This window comes from Nerophis ophidion, linkage group LG13 (genome assembly GCF_033978795.1).
Source record: "Nerophis ophidion isolate RoL-2023_Sa linkage group LG13, RoL_Noph_v1.0, whole genome shotgun sequence".
Lineage (NCBI taxonomy): Eukaryota > Metazoa > Chordata > Actinopteri > Syngnathiformes > Syngnathidae > Nerophis > Nerophis ophidion.
The window spans coordinates 56,555,008-56,576,316 of record NC_084623.1 but is presented as its reverse complement, the minus strand read 5'-3'; the positions used below and the strand labels follow the sequence as shown (position 1 = coordinate 56,576,316).

At 35.0% G+C, this 21,309-nt stretch overlaps 1 protein-coding gene across 2 annotated transcripts in view; it reads left to right on the top strand.

The window, feature by feature from the left end:
- Positions 1–4,053: 4,053 nt before the first annotated feature.
- The window catches only part of LOC133564763 (P2Y purinoceptor 3), a 36,080-nt gene continuing 18,824 nt past the window's right edge, over positions 4,054–21,309 (top strand). The window contains exons 1-2 of one of the 2 annotated variants that reach the window (XM_061919248.1): positions 4,054–4,147; positions 4,230–4,321. Coding sequence is in view for 1 of the 2 variants with exons in the window: in XM_061919247.1 (XP_061775231.1) it covers positions 13,132–13,267 (136 nt within the window). In the remaining variant the exon portion in view is untranslated. Of the gene's footprint in view, positions 4,148–4,229; positions 4,322–12,971; positions 13,268–21,309 lie in introns of those variants that run through there. The other variant, XM_061919247.1, reaches the window with a different exon arrangement.

Here is a 21,309-nt window from a genome sequence, read left to right as displayed (position 1 = left end):
GACATATATATATATATATATATATATATATATATATATATATATATATATATGTATATATATATATATGTATATATATATATATATATGTGTATGTATATATATGTATATATGTGTATGTATATATATGTGTATGTATATATATGTGTATATATGTATGTATATATATATATGTATGTATATATATATATGTATATATATATGTATGTATATATATATATATGTATATATATATGTATGTATATATATATATATATATATGTATATATATATGTATGTATGTATATATATATATGTATATATATATATTTATGTATATATATATATATGTATGTATATGTATATATATATATGTATGTGTATATATATATGTATGTGTATATATATATGTATGTATATATATATATATATATATATATATATATATATATCTATATATATATATATATATGTGTATGTATATATATGTATATATGTGTATGTATATATATGTATATATGTGTATGTATATATATGTGTATATATGTATGTATATATATATATGTATGTATATATATATATGTATATATATATGTATGTATATATATATATATGTATATATATATGTATGTATGTATATATATATATGTATATATATATATTTATGTATATATATATATGTATGTATATGTATATATATATATGTATGTGTATATATATATATATGTATGTATATGTATATATATATATATGTATGTGTATATATATATATATGTATGTATATATATATATATATATATATATGTATATATATATATATATATATATAATGAATGCTTTAATTACTTCACATCAAATATTCCACTTTGAAAACATTGCATATTTTGTGTTTTTGCTATTAAAAAAAACATGGTTTTGACTAAAAGGGCATAAAACAAACATTAAATATCGACAGATTGACCTAAAGTTGATCTAGACATTTAAGTGTTGAATAAAAAACAAAAATTTCATATATATATATATATATATATATATATATATATATATGGTTTTTTTATTTGATTTTTTTATTCCCAAAAAATAAAAAAGGGCATAAAACAAACATTAAATATCGACAGATTGACCTAAAGTTGATCTACACATTTAAGTGTTGAATAAAAAATAAAAATGTCATATATATATATATGTATATATATATATATATATATTTATATATATATGTATGTTTTTTTTATTTGTTTTTTTTTTATTCAACACTTAAATGTGTAGATCAACTCGACAGATTGACCTAAAGTTGTTCTACACATTTAAGTGTTGAATAAAAAAATAAAAAAAACATATATATATATATATATATATATATATATATATATATATATATATATAAAAATAAAAAATTCATATATATATATATATATATATATATATATATATATATATATATATATATGAATTTTTTATTTTTTATTCAACACTTAAATGTGTAGATCAACTTCAGGCCAATCTGTCGATACTTAATGTTTGTGTTTTATGCCCTTTTTTATAGCAAAAACACAAAATATGCAATGTTTTCAAAGTGGAATATTTGATGCTGCCTCTCTGGCTTCCTTCAGCACAGCTGGCCTCCATATTATTATTATTGATAATAATAATATCATTTTTAATAATATTAATACTCTTATTAGAGTCCTCTCCAAGGTTTCTCATAGTCACGGTCACTGACGTCCCACTGGGGTGAGTTTTTCCTTGCCCTTATGTGGGATGTCGTTGTGGTTTGTGCTGCCCTTTGAGACACTTGTGATTTAGGGCTATATAAATAAACAATTGATTGATTGATTGATGTGAAGTAATTAGAGCATTTATTAGGTCAATATTTCATAACAACATAGATTTTAAATGATTATTTTTGGAGCAATGACAGTTTAAAAATAAAATCCCACTAAATTCTTAGGAATCAAAAAGAGCCCCGCTTATTAAAGTGTTTTTTTTTCTTTTAAATACTCATGCATAATTGTTATTTTTTTTACTTTAAGCACTTGAATCTAGATCAAAATCAGATCTACCCATCGACTATAAGTTTGTATTATTTTTTTGTTTGTTTTTATGGCCTTTTTTGTCAAGGAAAAACCTTGTTTTTAATGGCAAAACACACAAAATATGCATTCCCCCCCCAAAATTATATATTTCAAAGTGGAATATTTGATGCAAAGTAATTGCAGTAATTAATAACAACATTGATTCATCATTATTTTTTGAGCAATTACAAAAAAAAAAATCACACTAAAATTCTCAGGGACCCAAAAGGGTCCCACTCATAAAAGTGTTAAAAAATAAGCAATTTATTTATTATTTTTTACTTTAAGCACTTGAATCTAGATCAAAATCAGATCTACCCATCGACTATAAGTTTGTATTATTTTTTTGTTTGTTTTTATGGCCTTTTTTGTCAAGGAAAACCTTGTTTTTAATGGCAAAACACACAAAATATGCATTCCCCCCAAAAATTATATATTTCAAAGTGGAATATTTGATGCAAAGTAATTGCAGTAATTAATAACAACATTGATTCATCATTATTTTTTGAGCAATTACAACAACAAAAAAAAAATCTCACTAAAATTCTCGGGGACCCAAAAGGGTCCCACTCATAAAAGTGTTAAAAAATAAGCAATATATTTATTTATTTATTATTTTTTTACTTTAAGCACTTGAATCTAGATCAAAATCAGATTTACCCATCGACTATAAGTTTGTATTTTTTTTTTGTTTGTTTTTATGGCCTTTTTTGTCAAGGAAAACCTTTATTTTTAATGGCAAAACACACAAAATATGCATTCCCCCCTAAAAATTATATATTTCAAAGTGGAATATTTGATGCACAGTAATTGGGGCATTAATTAGGTCAATAATTAATAACAACATTGATTCATAATTATTTTTTGAGCAATTACAAAAAAAAAATCACACTAAAATTCTCAGGGACCCAAAAGGGTCCCACTCATAAAAGTGTTAAAAATAAGCAATATTTTTCATTTATTTATTATTATTTTACTTTACCATCGAGTAAGTTTTTTTTGTTTGTTTTTTCCAAAGAAACCCAATTTTTTTAAATGGCAAAAACACTATTTATTTTTTTTTTTGCGGGGGGTTACTGCGCTTTCACACTATTTCCACATTCACCCCTTCACACACACTGATGGCAGGAGCTGCCATGCAAGGCCCTGACCTATACTTTGTAGTGTCTTGCTCAAGGACACGACGGATGTGACGAGGTTGGTAGAAGGTGGGGATTGAACCAGGAACCCTCAGGCTGCTGGCACGGCCACTCTCCCGACCGCGCCAATATGCATTTTTCCCCCCCAAAAATATATTTCAAAGTGGAATATTTGTTATAAAATAATTAGAGCCTTGAATAGATTAATAACTCATAAACATTGATTTTGATTCATTATTATTTTTATCATAGTTTTAAACAGTCTGCATGGGCAGCCTAGTGTTATTAGAGTCACCATTTTTCTCGTTACATTTCACCTGTTTGCTCTTTAATTACACTTTTAAAAAATGTTTTTAAATAATTTTTATAATGTGCCGTTAAAAATTAGCTGCGGGCCGCCAATGGCCCCCATGCCACATTTTGGACATCACTGTGCCAAAATATCATTAATTTGATAGAGTGTCCAGAAAAGTGCCATATAAATTTAATCCATTGTTATTATTATTATTATTACTATTATAAAAGTTTGGTTTAGAATTTAGTATGAAATTATTACGATGTTTTTGTATATTGTCATTACTGTGTTGTATGTGCTAAGTGACAACTGTAAAACACCAAACGCATCCAAACACAACACAGCACTTTTACTTTTTAAATTGCCCAAATATATTGTCAGCTGTTTGTGAGTTTTCTTCGTGAAAAGTGCTTCACAAAAAAACGTTAATTACTTATTTGTATCAAAACTAGTCCGAATTTAAGAGAACGTGGCGTGGGGAGTTAAGTAAAATGTCTAATTCGGCTGTAAGGCACAAAAATCTGACACTAGACAGCGGCAGTGAAGTAACCACTGTTTTGGACGTAGTGCGCATGCGCGGGTCTGCTCCACTCGTCGTGACCCGCGAAGACGCTCCGACCAGCACCGACTATCTTCTTCAAACTTTCACTCTGCGGCAGGTAAGCGGCCACAAAAGTCCAATTTGACGTTAATGTCGCTATTAAATGGCGAGAGTTGATTTCCTTTCACTTTTAAATCAAGTGTGAGGTCTGGGACGAGCGGGAGGATTCTTGTGTCATGGCGAAGTCAACCTGCTGATTAATACTTCATTTATTTCATCACCGACACCCGAGGTAAGTTAAAATACTTATTTTTCCTCCCATTTACATGAATTATGACGTGTTTAAGTCCTTATTTTGGGATGTTATTACTCAAAAGACAAAAATGTACAACAGTCATATTCGGACTGGGCGATTTGACCGCATAACTGTATCGCGATATTAGTGTTTGATATCGGTCGATATCAACCATTCTTAATATTTTTTATGACCTATGGACAATAAGGGGGAAGGAGAAAAATTGTTTTTATTTGAAATGTAACCTTCCTCTGATTATTATCCCTCAGCAATCAAAGGAATTCAATGTCGACACAAGCATCATACTTGCCAACCTTGAGACAACCGATTTTGGGAGGTGGGGGGCGGGGCCTGGTTAAGAGGGGAGGAGTATATTTACAGCTACAATTCACTAAGTCCTTCCATCCATTTTCTACCGCTTATTCCCTTTTGGGGTCGCGGGGGGCGCTGGCGCCTATCTCAGCTACAATCGGGCAGAAGGCGGGGTACACCCTGGACAAGTCGCCACCTCATCGCAGGGCCAACACAGATAAGTATTTCATATATATATAAATATATATTTCTTATATACGGTATATATATATATGTATATTTCTTATATATATATATATATAAGAAATACTTGACTTTAGGTGAATTCTAGCTATATATATATATATATTTTTTTTTATTATATATATATATATATATACATATATATATATATATATATATATATATATATATATATATATACATACTTATATATATATATCCATCCATCCGCTTATTCCCTTTGGGATGGTTGGGGGGCGCTGGTGCCTATCTCAGCTACAATCGGGCGGAAGGCGGCGTACACCCTGGACAAGTCGCTACTTCATCGCAGGGCTATATATATATATATATATCAATCAATCAATCAATGTTTACTTATATAGCCCTAAATCACTAGTGTCTCAAAGGGCTGCACAAACCACAACACAAACCACTACGACAGGGGTCGGGAACCCTTTTAGCTGAGAGAGCCATACAAGCCAAATATTTTAAAAAGTGTTTCCGTGAGAGCCTTCAATCAATCAATCAATCAATCAATGTTTATTTATATAGCCCCAAATCACAAATGTCTCAAAGGGCTGCACAAATCATTACGACTACGACATCCTCGGAAGAACCCACAAAAGGGCAAGGAAAACTCACACCCAGTGGGCAGGGATAATGCTGACTATGAGAAACCTTGGAGAGGACCTCAGATGTGGGCAACCCCCCCCCTCTAGGGGACCGAAAGCAATGGATGTCGAGCGCGTCTAACATGATACTGTGAAAGTTCAATCTATAGTGGCTCCAACACAGCCGCGAGAGTTCAGTTCAAGCGGATCCAAGACAGCAGCGAGAGTCCCGGCCACAGGAAACCCTCTCAAGCGGAGGCGGATCAGCAGCGTAGAGATGTCCCCAACCGATACACAGGCGAGCGGTCCATCCTGGGTCTCGACTCTGGACAGCCAGTACTTCATCCATGGTCATCGGACCGGACCCCCTCCACAAGGAAGGGGGGGACATAGGAGAAAAAAGAAAAGAAGCGGCAGATCAACTGGTCTAAAAAGGAGGTCTATTTAAAGGCTAGAGTATACAGATGAGTTTTAAGGTGAGACTTAAATGCTTCTACTGAGGTAGCATCTCGAACTGTTACCGGGAGGGCATTCCAGAGTACTGGAGCCCGAACGGAAAACGCTCTATAGCCCGCAGACTTACCATTTATTTATTTTTTAACACTGAATACAACTAAATGCGTGCAGTTTTAAGAAATACCAACATTTTTAGAGTATAATAAGTCTCTTATTCTTTTTAATAACATTTTTATTCTGAGGCTAACCAACAATAAATAAAATACTTCTTACCATTAATGTGACTTCTTGAACAGGTGCGGTAGAAACCGGATTAATGGATGAAAATGCATGTGAATGTTTTATATTTTGAACGTTATTTTCGACACTGTGATTACTAGCGGAATTATTCATTACTTATCGTGTTAAGCAATGTCAGCTAAGATTTATCTGAGAGCCAGGTGCAGTCATCGAAAGAGCCACATCTGGCTCTAGAGCCGTATGTTCCCTACCCCTGCACTACGACATCCTCGGTAGGCCCACATAAGGGCAAGGAAAACTCACACTCAGTGGGACGTCGGTGACAATGATGACTATGAGAACCTTGGAGAGGACGAAAGCAATGGATGTCGAGCGGGTCTAACATGATACTGTGAAAGTTCAATCCATAGTGGAGCCAACACAGCCGCGAGAGTCCAGTCCAAAGCGGATCCAGCACAGCAGCGAGAGTCCCGTCCACATCTATATATACAGATATAAGAAATACTTGAATTTCAGTGTTCAGTTATTTACACATATACACACACATAACATTCATCTACTCATTGTTGAGTTAAGGGTTGAATTTACCATCCTTGTTCTATTCTCTGTCACTATTTTTCTAACCACATGCTTGTACAGTAGATGGCGGTATTGTCCTATTTAAGAGTGTCACAACATTGCTGTTTACGGCAGACAAACTGCTTTACGGTAGACGAAAATGTGACTGCTGTTGTTGTGTGTTGTTACCGCGCTGGGAGGACCTTAATGAAACTGCCTAACAATAAACCCACGTAAGAAACTCGTCCTCGATCATTCTAGAGTATTAACGTCATTGGGCAGACGCGTTGTTTATATTGTGGGAAAGTGGACGTGAAAACAGGCTGTCCTCATTCGGGTCCGCATGGAACTGGACGGGGCGTGGCCTCCAGCTCCGCCTGAATTTTGCGAGATTTTCGGGTGAAAATTTGTCCCGGGAGGTTTTCGGGAGAGGCGCTGAATTTCGGGAGTCTCCCGGACAAGTATGACAAGCATGGAAAACATTTTAAAATGAAGGAACATGTAAGAAAGGCTTCGTAAAGTGTAATAAAATAGCGTAAAATGTAAACATAGAGAAACCTGAGAAGAAGAAGGAAGTTATAGCTGTGCTCTAAAGATCGAGCTACAGGCGGTGTGGTATTGGCGGTCTTGCCTTGCATCTTTTACAGACCACTTTTGTCTGACGACAGTCCCTTTGGAAAAACATCCAAAAAAAACAGACCTGTCCTCTTTTTACCGCAGTTTCTTCATTTTGACTTTCTCTTCTCACTCCATGCAAAAAAATCAACCACACTTGTCACCTGATTGGCTGATCAGTGATTGCTTCCTGTGTTGCTCGGTTACCAAAATGTCGTTGTTAATGCAAGCAACCTTCCTAAGAAAATAAAATAATCTAAAGTTTTATCGAACACATTTTTTTATTGACGTCGATTACGCTATATGCGTTGGTATGGTTTTATCGGCCCGGCCCTAGGTCGCAAGCGAAGAATAGAAGTTCTGAGCATCGGCATCCTCAGTTGGCGTGTTAAATCCAAATGTCTGCTTGTGCTGGCTAGCGCTAACCTATAGCGAGAGATGGATGTAACGTTGTTTGCCCAAGCAGGGTTGCGAAGAAGTGGATATTTGTTGAAATAAAGAAAGAAATCATCAAAAACAAGAGAGCGTTTGGCTAACTTGGCGGAGCTAGCTCACAACATTACTGAAGTTGTTTGCCCAAGCAGGGTTTCGAAGAAGTGGATATTTGTTGAATTAAAGAAAGAAATCATCAAAAACAAGAGATCATGTGGCTAGCTAACTTGGTGGAGCTAGCTCACAAAATTACTGAAGCAGAATGAGTTGATAACGCCAGCTGACAACTTAAAAAAAAAAAAATCTAAAATCTAAACTGCGAACATTTATCCATGAAAATATGGAGAAGCTGCTGTTGGTATGTTTGACCGAGATGCTGTACATGATTATTACATCACTTCATAAAACTACTGCAGTAGATTGTCCTGCATTGTTTTGTATACAATATTTTTTGTATCTAAAAGTAGGTATGTACTGCATGTATGTATATGTGTATATGCATATGTATACCTATACATATGTACGTACACGTGTGTATATACATATATATATATATATACATATGTATGTGTGGGAAAAATCACAAGACTACTTCATCTCTACAGAACTGTTTCATGAGGGGTTCCCTCAATCATCAGGAAAATCTTCTGATGATTAAAATAATATTTATATATATGCATACTAAAATGTGCCAAACATGGATAAGTGTGGAGAGTGTTTTATGTTTTTCCCATCATGCTTCGTAATTAATTAATTACGCCCTGATTAATTAAGTAATTAATTTAAATGGGGTACTTTAGATTTTTTAATGCTGATTGGACATGTTTTTAATAATATCCACAAAGTTCAATGAGCAGGTTGGGGTATGTGTAACAATGTTTGACATTTTGTGCTGTTTTTTTCCCCGTGCACCATGACTAGGGAAGGTTGTTTGAATTGGGTCATATAAGTAATATGCTGTTGATGTAAAATCAATGGACATTGACTCAAGTTACTTTTGTTGGCCACCAGATGGCAACAAATTTGCTGCTATCAGACTGCTGACCATTTGTATTTATATGAAAACATCGCACACTTTGCTGTAGTTAGGACACCCCTGATCTAGGGCTATGGCATAAAATGATATCAATACAGTATATATGGGGATAGACACGTAATAAATACCATTAAAAAATGCGTTCGATAAAAAGTTGTTTTTTCTTCTTCATCGTAAGAAAGCGGAAGTATGAAGGCAAGGTTGGTTGCATGAACAAAGGCACTCGCTCTCTGGTCAGCGACCACTGATAATGGCCAATCAGATGACAGTATCAACTTTCATGTTTGCTTGATTTTTTTTGTATGGAGTGAGAAGAGAAAGTCAAAATGAAGAAATTATGGCTAAAGTGGGGAAATGTCCATTTTGGCGATTTTTTTCCCATAGTCAGACCAATGTGGTCTGTAAACGATGCAAGGCCAGAGTGCTAATACCACACCAACTTAGCTCACCCTTTAGAGCACAGCTGTGCCTTCCTACTTCTTCTCAGGTTTCTCCATGTTTACATTTTCACACTTTGCACTGTTTTCTTACACTTGATGAAGCATTTCTTACATATTCCTTCATTTTAAGAGCTTATTGTTAATTGTTCAATGTGATTTTACTTTTTTGTTGACATTGTTTGAGTGTTTTCCATGCTTGTGTTGACGTTTCCTCTCTGCATTGATAGCTGAGGGATTTTAATCAGAAGTTTTACATTTCAAAGAAAACATATTCTCCTGCTCCTTATTTTGCATGGGTCATAAAATATTTCAATAATTATGCATATCGCCTGATATAATAATAATATTAATATTATATAATTACTGCATATAACAAATTCCTTTCCATAGTTAAATAAGAATAACAGGGCAAGTAAATGTTACACAGCCATTATTTCGTGGCATTAAATATGCAGAAAATAGTTGTCTCTATGTTTACATTTTCACACGTTGGACTATTTTCTTACACTTTACAAAGCATTTCTTACAAATTCCTTCATTTTAAGAGCTTATTGTTAATTGTTCAATGTGATTTTACTTTTTTGTTGACATTGTTTGAGTGTTTTCCATGCTTGTGTTGACATTTCCTTTCTGCCTTGATAGCTAGGGGAATATAATCACAGGAAGGTTACATTTCAAATAAAAAAAAATGTTTTTAATATATTTTTCTTCTGGTCCTTATTTTCCATAGGTCATAAAAAATATAGATAATTATCAATCTCGACCAATATCAAGCACTGATATCGTGATACAGGTTTCAGCCCTATTGCAAAGCCCTAGTTAAATCTGATCCAAACTAATTTATTTATAGAGTACATTTAAAAAAATATATAGAAGTTTCCCAAAGTGCTGCACAAGAGTTAGACAAACTTTAATGATCCACAATGGAAATTGTTCCACACAGTAGCTCACAGTAGCCTGCCCGAAACTGAACCCGAGTGGTGTTTTGTTATTGGACTTGTATGCTCGTCACAGTTTGCTCATAACAAACACCATGTTCAAATATAAGGGTGTCCATATGTGCACTAGGCCGCAGTTCCATGATCGACTTTGTAGTTGTGTCATCGGATTTGCGGCCTCCTGTTTTGGACACTCGGGTGAAGAGAGGGGCGGAGCTTTCTACCGATCACCTCCTGGTGGTGAGTTGGCTGCGATGGTGGGGGAGGATGCCGGACAGACCTGGCAGGCCCAAACGCATTGTGAGGGTTTGCTGTGAACGTCTGGCAGAGAATCTCCTGTAAGAGAAAGTTTAAATTCCCACCTCCGGAAGAACTTTGAACATGTCACGAGGGAGGTGCTGGACATTGAGTCCGAGTGAACCATGTTCCGCACTTCTATTGTCGAGGCGGCTGATTGGAGCTGTGGCCGCAAGGTAGTTGGTGCTTGTCGGGACGGTAATCCTAGAACCGGTTGGTGGACACCAGCGGTGAGGGATGCCATCAAGCTGAAGAACGAGTCCTATCGGGTTCTTTTGGTTCATAGGACTCCGGAGGCAGTGGACGGGTACCGACAGGCCAAGCGGTGTGCAGCTTCAGCGGTCGCGGAGGAAAAAACTCGGACATGGGAGGAGTTCGGGGAAGCCATGAAAAACAACTTCCGGACGGCTTCGAAGCGATTCTGGACCACCGTCCGCCGCCTCAGGAAGGGGAAGCAGTGCACTATCAACACCGTGTATGGTGCGGATGGTGTTCTGCTAAACCTCAACTGCAGATGTTGTGGATAGGTGGAAGGAATACTTCGAAGACCTCCTCAATCCCACCAACACGTCTTCCTATGAGGAAGCAGTGCCTGGGGAATCTGTGGTGGACTCTCCTATTTCTGGGGCTGAGGTTGTTGAGGTAGTTAAAAAGCTCTTCGGTGGCAAGGCCCCGGGGGTGGATGAGCCCCGCCCGGAGTACCTTAAGGCTCTGGATGCTGTGGGGCTGTCTCGGTTGACAAGACTCTGCAGCATTGCATGGACATCGGGGGCAGTACCTTTGGATTGGCAGACCGGGGTGGTGGTACCTCTCTTTAAGAAAGGGGACCGGAGGGTGTGTTCCAACTATCGTGGGATCACACTCCTCAGCCTTCCCGGTAAGGTTTATTCAGGTGTACTGGAGGGGAGGCTACGCCGGATAGTCCAACCTCGGATTCAGGAGGAACAGTGTGGTTTTCGTCCTGGTCGTGGAACTGTGGACCAGCTCTATACTCTCGGCAGGGTCCTTGAGGGTGCATGGGAGTTTGCCCAACCAGTCTACATAAGCATTGTGGACTTGGAAAAGGTATTCGACCGTGTCCCTCGGGAAGTCCTGTGGGGAGTGCTCAGAGAGTATGTGGTATCGGACTGTCTTATTGTGGCGGTCCGCTCCCTGTATGATCAGTGCCAGAGCTTGGTCCGCATTGCCGGCAGTAAGTCGGACACGTTTCCAGTGAGGGTTGGACTCCCCCAAGGCTGCCCTTTGTCACCGGTTCTGTTCATAACTTTTATGGACAGAATTTCTAGGCGCAGTCAAGGCGTTGAGGGGTTCCGGTTTGGTGACCGCAGGATTAGGTCTCTGCTTTTTGCAGATGATGTGGTCCTGATGGCTTCATCTGGCCGGGATCTTCAGCTCTCACTGGATCGGTTCGCAGCCGAGTGTAAAGCGACCGGAATGAGAACCAGCACCTCCAAGTCTGAGTCCATGGTTCTCTCCCGGAAAAGGATGGAGTGCCATCTCCAGGTTGGGGAAGAGACCCTGCCCCAAGTGGAGGAGTTCAAGTACCTAGGAGTCTTGTTCACGAGTGAGGGAAGAGTGGATCGTGAGATCGACAGGCAGATCGGTGCGGCGTCTTCAGTAATGCGGACGCTGTATCGATCCGTTGTGGTGAGGAAGGAGCTGAGCCGGAAGGCAAAGCTCTCAATTTACCGGTCGATCTACGTTCCCATCCTCACCTATGGTCATGAGCTTTGGGTCATGACCGAAAGGACAAGATCACGGGTACAAGCGTCCCAAATGAGTTTCCTCCGCCGGGTGGTGGGTCTCTCCCTCAGAGATAGGGTGAGAAGCTCTGCCATCCGGGAGGAGCTCAAAGTAAAGAGAGGAGCCAGATGAGGGGGTTTGGGCATCTGGTCAGGATGCCACCCGAACGCCTCCCTAGGGAGGTGTTTAGGGCACGTCCAACCGGTAGGAGGCCACGGGGAAGACCTCTGAAGACTATGTCTCCCGGCTGGCCTGCGAACGCCTCGGAATCCCCCGGGAAGAGCTACACGAAGTGGCTGGGGAGAGGGAAGTCTGGGCTTCCCTGCTTAGGCTGCTGCCCCCGCGATCTGACGCCGGATAAGCGGAAGAAGATGGATGTATGGAAGGATGGAGTAGCTCACTTACAAAGGATAATGCACCAATGGGCACAAACAGGGTAAAAAAAAAAGGTATAAAGTAGACTAAAATGTACCATAGTAGCAATATAAAATATTCCATATATGTAATATTTACATATTATATATATATATATATAATGTATACTGATGTATAATGTATACAATCTATAACAAATACCAATTACCATGTACAATATTACAGTATATGTAACACCTGCAGCAAAAAAAAGGGTAGCATTAAATTAAGCATAAAAAAAAAAAATCTTATTTAGAAGCAGGATAAACCTAAGGAAAGTCAATTGGAAAAAAAATATATATATAAACATTTATCTAAAAAGAGATTAAATACATACAAAATATCCAAGAATATTAAATAGAGTAAGTTTACACAACTCTTATTTACAATGGTGTCATTTAAAATTGGAGGGCCAATAAAAAACTAGCCCCGGGCCTTAAATTGAATCCAAATGACTTACGGTAAGTGACAGGACGGACTTACAGGTTTCATCATGGCTCTTTGGCACAGTCAATGTTTTTTTAGCCCAGATTCCTCACGATCCCTGCGGCTGTTTAGTTTGTCAGACTTTGGTTTCCACACGTTTGGAGTTGATGTGTGTGCTTCTTGCACTGTTCAGCTGCTGCAGGGTGAGTATTGGCAGTACTAATAATAATAATAATAATAATAGTTTACATTGACATAGAATTAGTGGTTTGTGCAGCCCTTTGAGACACTAGTGATTTAGGGCTATATAAGTAAACATTGATTGATTGATTGATATTACAGTAGCTTACGTGGACTCCTTTAGCAAGGCGTGCTAAAGGAGTGAACCAAAAGGTTTTTGTAAAATTTCACATTTGTTTCCGTGAGATGATGATGAACTGTGATGGATGTTTTCTGTTGAACTGGTTGATCATGTGGTATTGGAACATGGAGGGTGAAGATGTTTGTCATCTCAGGTATTTGACTTTCTGACACACCCTTCCTGTTTCTCTGCTAATTAGTGACTAAAACTAATATGGCACTTTGGACTGACCACGGTTACTAAATCCTAGTCTTTCATGCCAGGGAAATTTGCTCAAGGGTTTACTAGAGGGGTGTTCACAGTGTGGCACAGGGGCCATTTGTGGCCCGCAGCTCATTTTTTTAAGGGCCCGAAGCACATTCTAAAAATGCTTTTACAAAAAAAAGTGGACTAAAATAGCAAACAGGTGGAATGTATGCAGGCTAGAAAAACTTCATTTTTTCTTTTTCTTTTTTTTTTAGACAATATATATTTCTTAAGTATCCTTAAAAAAAAAAAAGTTTTTTTAATCGATTTTTGAAAAATATAAATCGATTTGTAATCGGGATTGATACTGCATTTTTTTTTTTTTTTTCAAGCAAAAAAAGTATTTTTTAAGAATTCTTAAAAAAAAAAAATCCCTTTTTTAATCGATATTTGAAAAATATAAATCGATTTAAAATCAGGATTAATACTGCATTTTTTAATTTTTTTTCCCCAGACAAAAAATTTAATTTTTTTTAAGAATCCTTTAAAAAAAAAATATATATATATATGAATTTTTGGAAAATATAAATCAATTTAGAATCAGGATTAATAATGCATTTTTTTAAAAAAAATTTTCAGACGAAAAAACCTATTTTTAAGAATCCTTAAAAATATATATAATCCTTTTTTCAATCGATTTTTTGGAAAAACATAAATCAATTTAAAATCGGGATTAATGCTGCATAATTTTCTTTTATTTTTTAAGTTTTTTGCCCCAGACAAAAAATATATTTTTTAAGAGCATATATATATATATATATATATATATATATATATATATATATATATTTGAAAAATATAAATCAATTTTGAATCAGGATTAATAATGCATTTTTTTATTTTTCCAGATAAAAAACATGAGGGACGGCGTGGCGCAGTGGGGAGAGTGGCCGTGCGCAACCCGAGGGTCACTGGTTCAAATCCCACCTAGAACCAACCTCGTCACGTCCGTTGTGTCCTGAGCAAGACACTTCACCCTTGCTCCTGATGGGTGCTGGTTGGCGCCTTGCATGGCAGCTCCCTCCATCAGTGTGTGAATGTGTGTGTGAATGGGTAAATGTGGAAGTAGTGTCAAAGCGCTTTGAGTACCTTGAAGGTAGAAAAGCGCTATACAAGTACAACCCATTTATTATTTATATTTTTAAGAATCCTTAAAAAAATATACAATCCTTTTTTCAATCGATTTTTTTGAAAAATATAAATCGATTTAAAATCGGGATTAATGAGTGGGACCTGAGAATTTTAGTGGGATTTTTTTCTTTCTTTTGACTCGTTAGCTCGAGAAAAAAAAAGAAAAAAAAAGAATTAAAATTAGGGATGCACCGATTAATCGGTAACCGAATATATTCGGCCGAATATGGCAAAAAAAGCCACATTCGGCCTTCGGTGGAATGAGTTAAAAACAAGGCCGAATAGTGGCGTGTGACGCAATTTTTTGACGCGGTGACGTTGGGATATGTTGTGTACCTGTATAAGTGTATGAGGTTACAAGCACACACTTTATTGAGATTTAGTGGGGCCTCTGTTTACATTATTAGCATATCTACTGTGGCTAAGCAGACTTTTGCCAAAAGGACAATAATTCATTTGTTGTGGGTTTATCCACTTTAATGCACTTTATTTTTTTTTTGGAATGCATGTTTTGTTTGAAGGCCTAATATAAATGAAAAACTTTGTGGGGTTTTTTTGAAAAGCAAAGGCTACTGGAATATTAAAAAAATGTCAATATTCAATAAAAAATTACTTTATGTGAAAAACATGTCTAAATATTTATTCTAGGCTATTTATGCAATATTAAAAAAATTATGAAAAACTGCATTCATTATTCGGTCTTCGGCTTCGGCCACAAATTTTCATTTCGGTGCATCCCTAATTAAAATAAATTATTGTTATGAATTATTGACCTATTCAAGGCTCCACTAACATTTTGGGGAGGAACTATTGCATATTGTGTGTGTTTGCCATATAAAAACTAAGTTTTCTTGTACAGCAAAGGCATGAAACAAACAAGAAAAAAAACCCGTAAAAGTTAATAAAGATGTATTCTCGACTGATAGATCTGAAGTTGATCTAGAGCAGGGGTCACCGACCTTTTTGAAACCAAGAGCTACTTCTTGGGTACTGATTATTGCGAAGGGCTACCAGTTTGATACACACTTAAAGGCCTACTGAAATCATCCATCCATCCATTTTCTACCGCTTATTCCCTTTCGGGGTCGCGGGGGGCGCTGGCGCCTATCTCAGCTACTATCGGGCGGAAGGCGGGGCACACCCTGGACAAGTCGCCACCTCATCGCAGGGCTAAATTAGATTTTCTTAATTAAACAGGGATAGCAGGTCCATTCTATGCGTCATACTTGATCATTTTGCGATATTACCATATTTTTGCTGAAATGATTTAGTAGAGAACATCGACGATAAAGTTTGCAACTTTTGGTCGCTAATAAAAGAGCCTTGCCTGTACCGGAAGTAGCAGACGATGTGCGCGTGACGTCACCGGTGTGAGGGCTCCTCACATCCTCACATTGTTTATAATGTGAGCCTCCAGCAGCAAGAGCTATTCGGACCGAGAAAGCGACAATTTCCCTATTAATTTGAGTGAGGATGGAAGATTCGTGGATGAGGAAATTTAGAGTGAAGGACTAAAAGCGAGCGATTCAGATGTTTTTAGACATGTTTGTACAAATAATAACTCATGTAAAATACAAAAGTCAACTCTCAAATCTTTAAATAAATCATGTCACACTTTGAACTGGAGACCAAATCTGTTATCTGTTTCTTTGTCAGTTAGTGGGAAGCCTGGCATTGCATGCTGTTAACTATGTGTTGTACTCTGCTGTGTAACTTGACACGGCAACTCTGCGTGAGTCTCGAGGTGTGTATCAGTAAGGCGTGTTCTGTGTTTGTTCTTGATGAAGTTCATGTCATAAAAGGTTGATTCACAAAGAGAAGTTGGACCAAACAGGCTTGCAACCTTCATAGCTGCTGCGCATACAACACTGTACTTTTCTCTGTCAACAAGGCACCAAAAGTTTGGTGCAGCCTGGTGGGGTTTACATTTTAAATTGTCAGGAAAGAAGAGGAAGGAATTTTAAAGGTAAAAGGGTATATGTGTTTAAAAAGTCCTAAAATCATTTTTAAGGTTGTATTTTTTCTCTAAAATTGTCTTTCTGAAAGTTATAAAAAGCAAAGTAAAACATTTTTTAAATTTATTTAAACAAGTGAAGACCAATTTTTAAAAATATTTTCTTGGATTTTCAATTTCTATTTGAGTTGTGTCTCTCTTAGAATTAAAAATGTCGAGCAAAGCGAGACCAGCTTACTAGTAAATAAATACAATTTAAAAATAGCAGCAGCTCACTGGTAAGTGCTGCTATTTGAGCTATTTTTAGAACAGGCCAGCGGGTGACTCATCTGGTCCTTACGGTGACCCGTGACCTACAGAAAATAAACATACAAAAATCAATATAAGTCTTATTTTTAACATTTTTATGAGTGGGACCCTTTTGGATCCCTGGGGATTTTAGTGTGATTTTTTTTTTAACGGTCATTGTTCAAAAAATAATAATGAATTGTTATGAATTATTAATCTATTCAAGGCTCCAACTATTTCACATCAAATAATTCACTTTAAATTATTTTTGAGGGGGAAATATTGTATATTTTGTGTTTTTGCCTTAAAATACAAAGTGTTCTATGACAAAAATGTTATAAAACAAACATGATAAAAAAAGTTGATTTAGAGATTTGAGGGTTGAAAGTTAAAAAAATTAATACAAATCATATTTGACTTATTTTTAACATTTTTAAGAGTGGGACCCTTTTGGATCCCCGGGGATTTTAGTGTGATTTTGTTTTAACTGTCATTGTTCAAAAAATAATTATGAATTATTATGAATTATTAATCTATTCAAGGCTCCAACTATTTCACATCAAATAATTCACTTTAAATTATTTTTGAGGGGGAAATATTGTATATTTTGTGTTTTTGCCTTAATATACAAAGTGTTCTATGACAAAAATGTTATAAAACAAATATAATAAAAAAAGTTGATTTAGAGATTTGAAGGTTGAAAGTTAAAAAAATAATAATACAAATGATATTTGACTTATTTTGATGTATTTATGAGTGGGACCCTTTTGGATCCCTGGGGATTTTAGTGTGACTTGTTTTTAACTGTCATTGTTCAAAAAAATAATAATTAATTATTATGAATTATTAATCTATTCAAGGCTCCAACTATTTCACATCAAATAATTCACTTTAAATTATTTTTGAGGGGGAAATATTGTATATTTTGTGTTTTTGCCTTAATATACAAAGTGTTCTATGACAAAAATGTTATAAAACAAATATGATAAAAAAAGTTGATTTAGAGATTTGAAGGTTGAAAGTTAAAAAAATAATAATACAAATGATATTTGACTTATTTTGATGTATTTATGAGTGGGACCCTTTTGGATCCCTGGGGATTTTAGTGTGACTTGTTTTTAACTGTCATTGTTCAAAAAATAATAATTAATTATTATGAATTATTAATCTATTCAAGGCTCCAACTATTCCACATCAAATAATTCCCTTTAAATTATTTTTGAGGGGGAAATATTGTATATTTGGTGTTTTTGCCTTAAAATACAAAGTATTCTATGACAAAAATGTTATAAAACAAATATAATAAAAAAAAAGTTGATTTGAGGGTTGAAAGTTAAAAAAATTAATACAAATGATATTTGACTTATTTTGTTGTATTTATGAGTGGGACCCTTTTGGATACCTGAGGCTTTTAGTGGGATTTGTTTTGTCTTTTGACTTGTTAGCTTCAAAAATAATGAATCAAAATCAATGTTGTTATGAATTATTGATCTATTCGAGGCTCCAATTACTTCACATGCAATATGCCAGTAACATATTTTAGGGAGGAAATATTGCATATTTTCTTTGTTTGCCATATAAAAACAAAGTTTTCTTGTACAGCAAAGGCATGAAACAAAGCCGTAAAAATTAATAAAGATGTATTCTCGACTGATAGATCTGAAGTTGATCTATAGAAAATAAACATACGAAAATGAATATAAGTCTTATTTTTAACAATTTTAAGAGTGGGACCCTTATGGATCCCTGGGGATTTTAGTGTGATTTTTTTTTTTAACTGTCATTGTTCAAAAAATAATAATGAATTAAAATCAATGTTATGAATCATTAATCTATTCAAGGCTCCAACTATTTCACATCAAATAATTCACTTTGAAATATTTTGGAGGGGAAAATATTGCATATTTAGTTTTTTTTGCCTTAAAATACAAAGTATTCTATGACAAAAATGTTATAAAACAAACATAATAAAAAAAAAGTTGATTTAGAGATTTGAGGGTTGAAAGTAAAAAAAAATAAAATAAATACAAATGATGTGTAACTTATTTTGATGTATTTATGAGTGGGACCCTTTTGGGTACCTGAGAATTTTAGTGGGATTTTTTTCTTTCTTTTGCTCAAAAAATAATAATGAATCAAAATCAATGTTGTTATGAATTATTGATCCATTCAATGCTCCGATTACTTCACATGAAATATGCCACTAACATATTTTAGGGAGGAAATATTGCATATTTTCTGTGTTTGCCATATAAAAACTAAGTTTTGTTTGACAATAAAGGCATAAAACAAACAAGTAAAAAAAAAAGTAAAAATTAATAAAGATGTATTCTCCACTGATAGATCTGAAGTTGATCTAGAGATTTAGGCGATGAAAATAAAAATGTATTTGTGAGTGGGTCACCTTTTGGATTCCTGAGAATTTTAGTGTGATTTTTTAGTTGTTGTTGCAATAAAAGTAATAAAAACATAAAGATCTTAAGTGGAATAAAGGAGAGAACTGGCAATATGTAACAAGAAAAAGTTGCAGTGTTGACTCTAAAAACACAAAGCTGCAACGTGGGCTGTTTTTGTCTTTAAAACTGTCTTTGATCAAAAAACACAAACTTTATAAAGTCGTATTCTGTATATAAGTATTGAAAGTAAAAAAGGAAAAAGAAAATGTTTGTGTCATTTTCAACACTTTTATGGGAGAGGATCCCCGAAAATTCTAATGTGACTTTTTTCTTAAAAACAAAAGCAAAGAACAAACTTTAATTAGGCATAAAACAAAGTGCATTAAATAAAAAAAGTACAAAATATAAAAATGAGCAGCAATTGGTAAACTGTTGTACTGGGCTCCATCTAGTGGTACGCCAAATAATCACTTATTTATTGTTAACTATTAATTATCAATTACATTAAAAAAAAAAACAGTATTACTGTTCAAACTTACTGTGCCCAGAAATATTAAATATACTTGTTGAATAAGACCTGTACTTTGTGTTTACTGAATACTTAGGCCTACTGCGCTACAGACTGTGGATGCTTTTAAAAAAAGCCTTGAAAACCCTTCTTTTTTTAAAAAAAGAAAATAAAAAAAAAAGCCTTTTTTTTTTTTAGATATATGTGTGCTAGTTCTAGCTCAGGGGTCACCAACATGGTCCGTAAGGACCAGATGAGTCGCCCGCTGGCCTGTTCTAAAAATAGCACGAATTGCTGCACTTACCAGTGAGCTGCGTCTATTTTTTAAATTGTATTTATTTACTAGCAAGCTGGTCTCGCTTTGCTCGACATTTTTAATTCTAAGAGAGACAAAACTCAAATAGAATTTGAAAATCCAAGAAAATATTTGAAAGACTTGGTCTTCCCTTGTTTAAATAAATTCATTTATTTTTTTACTTTGCTTCGTATAACTTTCAGAAAGACAATTTTGGAGAAAAAATACAACCTTAAAAATGGTTTTAGGATTTTTAAACACATATACCTTTTTACCTTTTAAATTCCTTCTTCTTCTTTCCTGACAATTTAAATCAATGTTCAAGTAATGTTATTTTTTTCATTGTAATGAATAGTAAATACATTTTTAAATGTAATTCTTCATTATAGCTTCTGTTTTATCGACAAAGAATATTTTTGAAATATTTTTTCAAACCTATTATGATTAAAATTCCCAAAAATTATTCTGGCAAATCTAGAAAATCTGTAGAATCAAATTGAAATCGTATTTCAAAGTCTTTTGAATTTGTTTTAAAATTTTTGTTCTGGGAAATCTAGAAGAAATAATTATTTGTCTTTGTTAGAAATATAGCTTGGTCCCATTTGTTATTTATTCTAACAAAGTGCAAATTGGATTTTAACCTATTTAAAACATGTCATCAAAGTTCTAAAATTAATCTTAATCAGGAAAAATGACATGATGTTTCATAAATCTGCAATGAGGTGGCGACTTGTCCAGGGTGTACCCCGCCTTCCGCCCGATTGTAGCTGAGATAGGCGCCAGCGCCCCCCGCGACCCCAAAAGGGAATAAGCAGTAGAAAATGGATGGATGGATGGATGGTCCATAAATTATTTTTTTAATTTTTTCAAAAAGATTCGAATCAGCTAGTTTTTCTCTTCTTTTTTTCGGTTGAATTTTGAATTTTAAAGAGTCGAAATTGAAGATAAACTATGTTTCAAAATTTTATTTTCATTTTTTTTCCTGTTATCTCCTTTTTTAAACTGTTCAATTAAATGCGTCTTCAGTAATGCGGACTTTGTACCGATCCGTTGTGGTGAAGAAGGA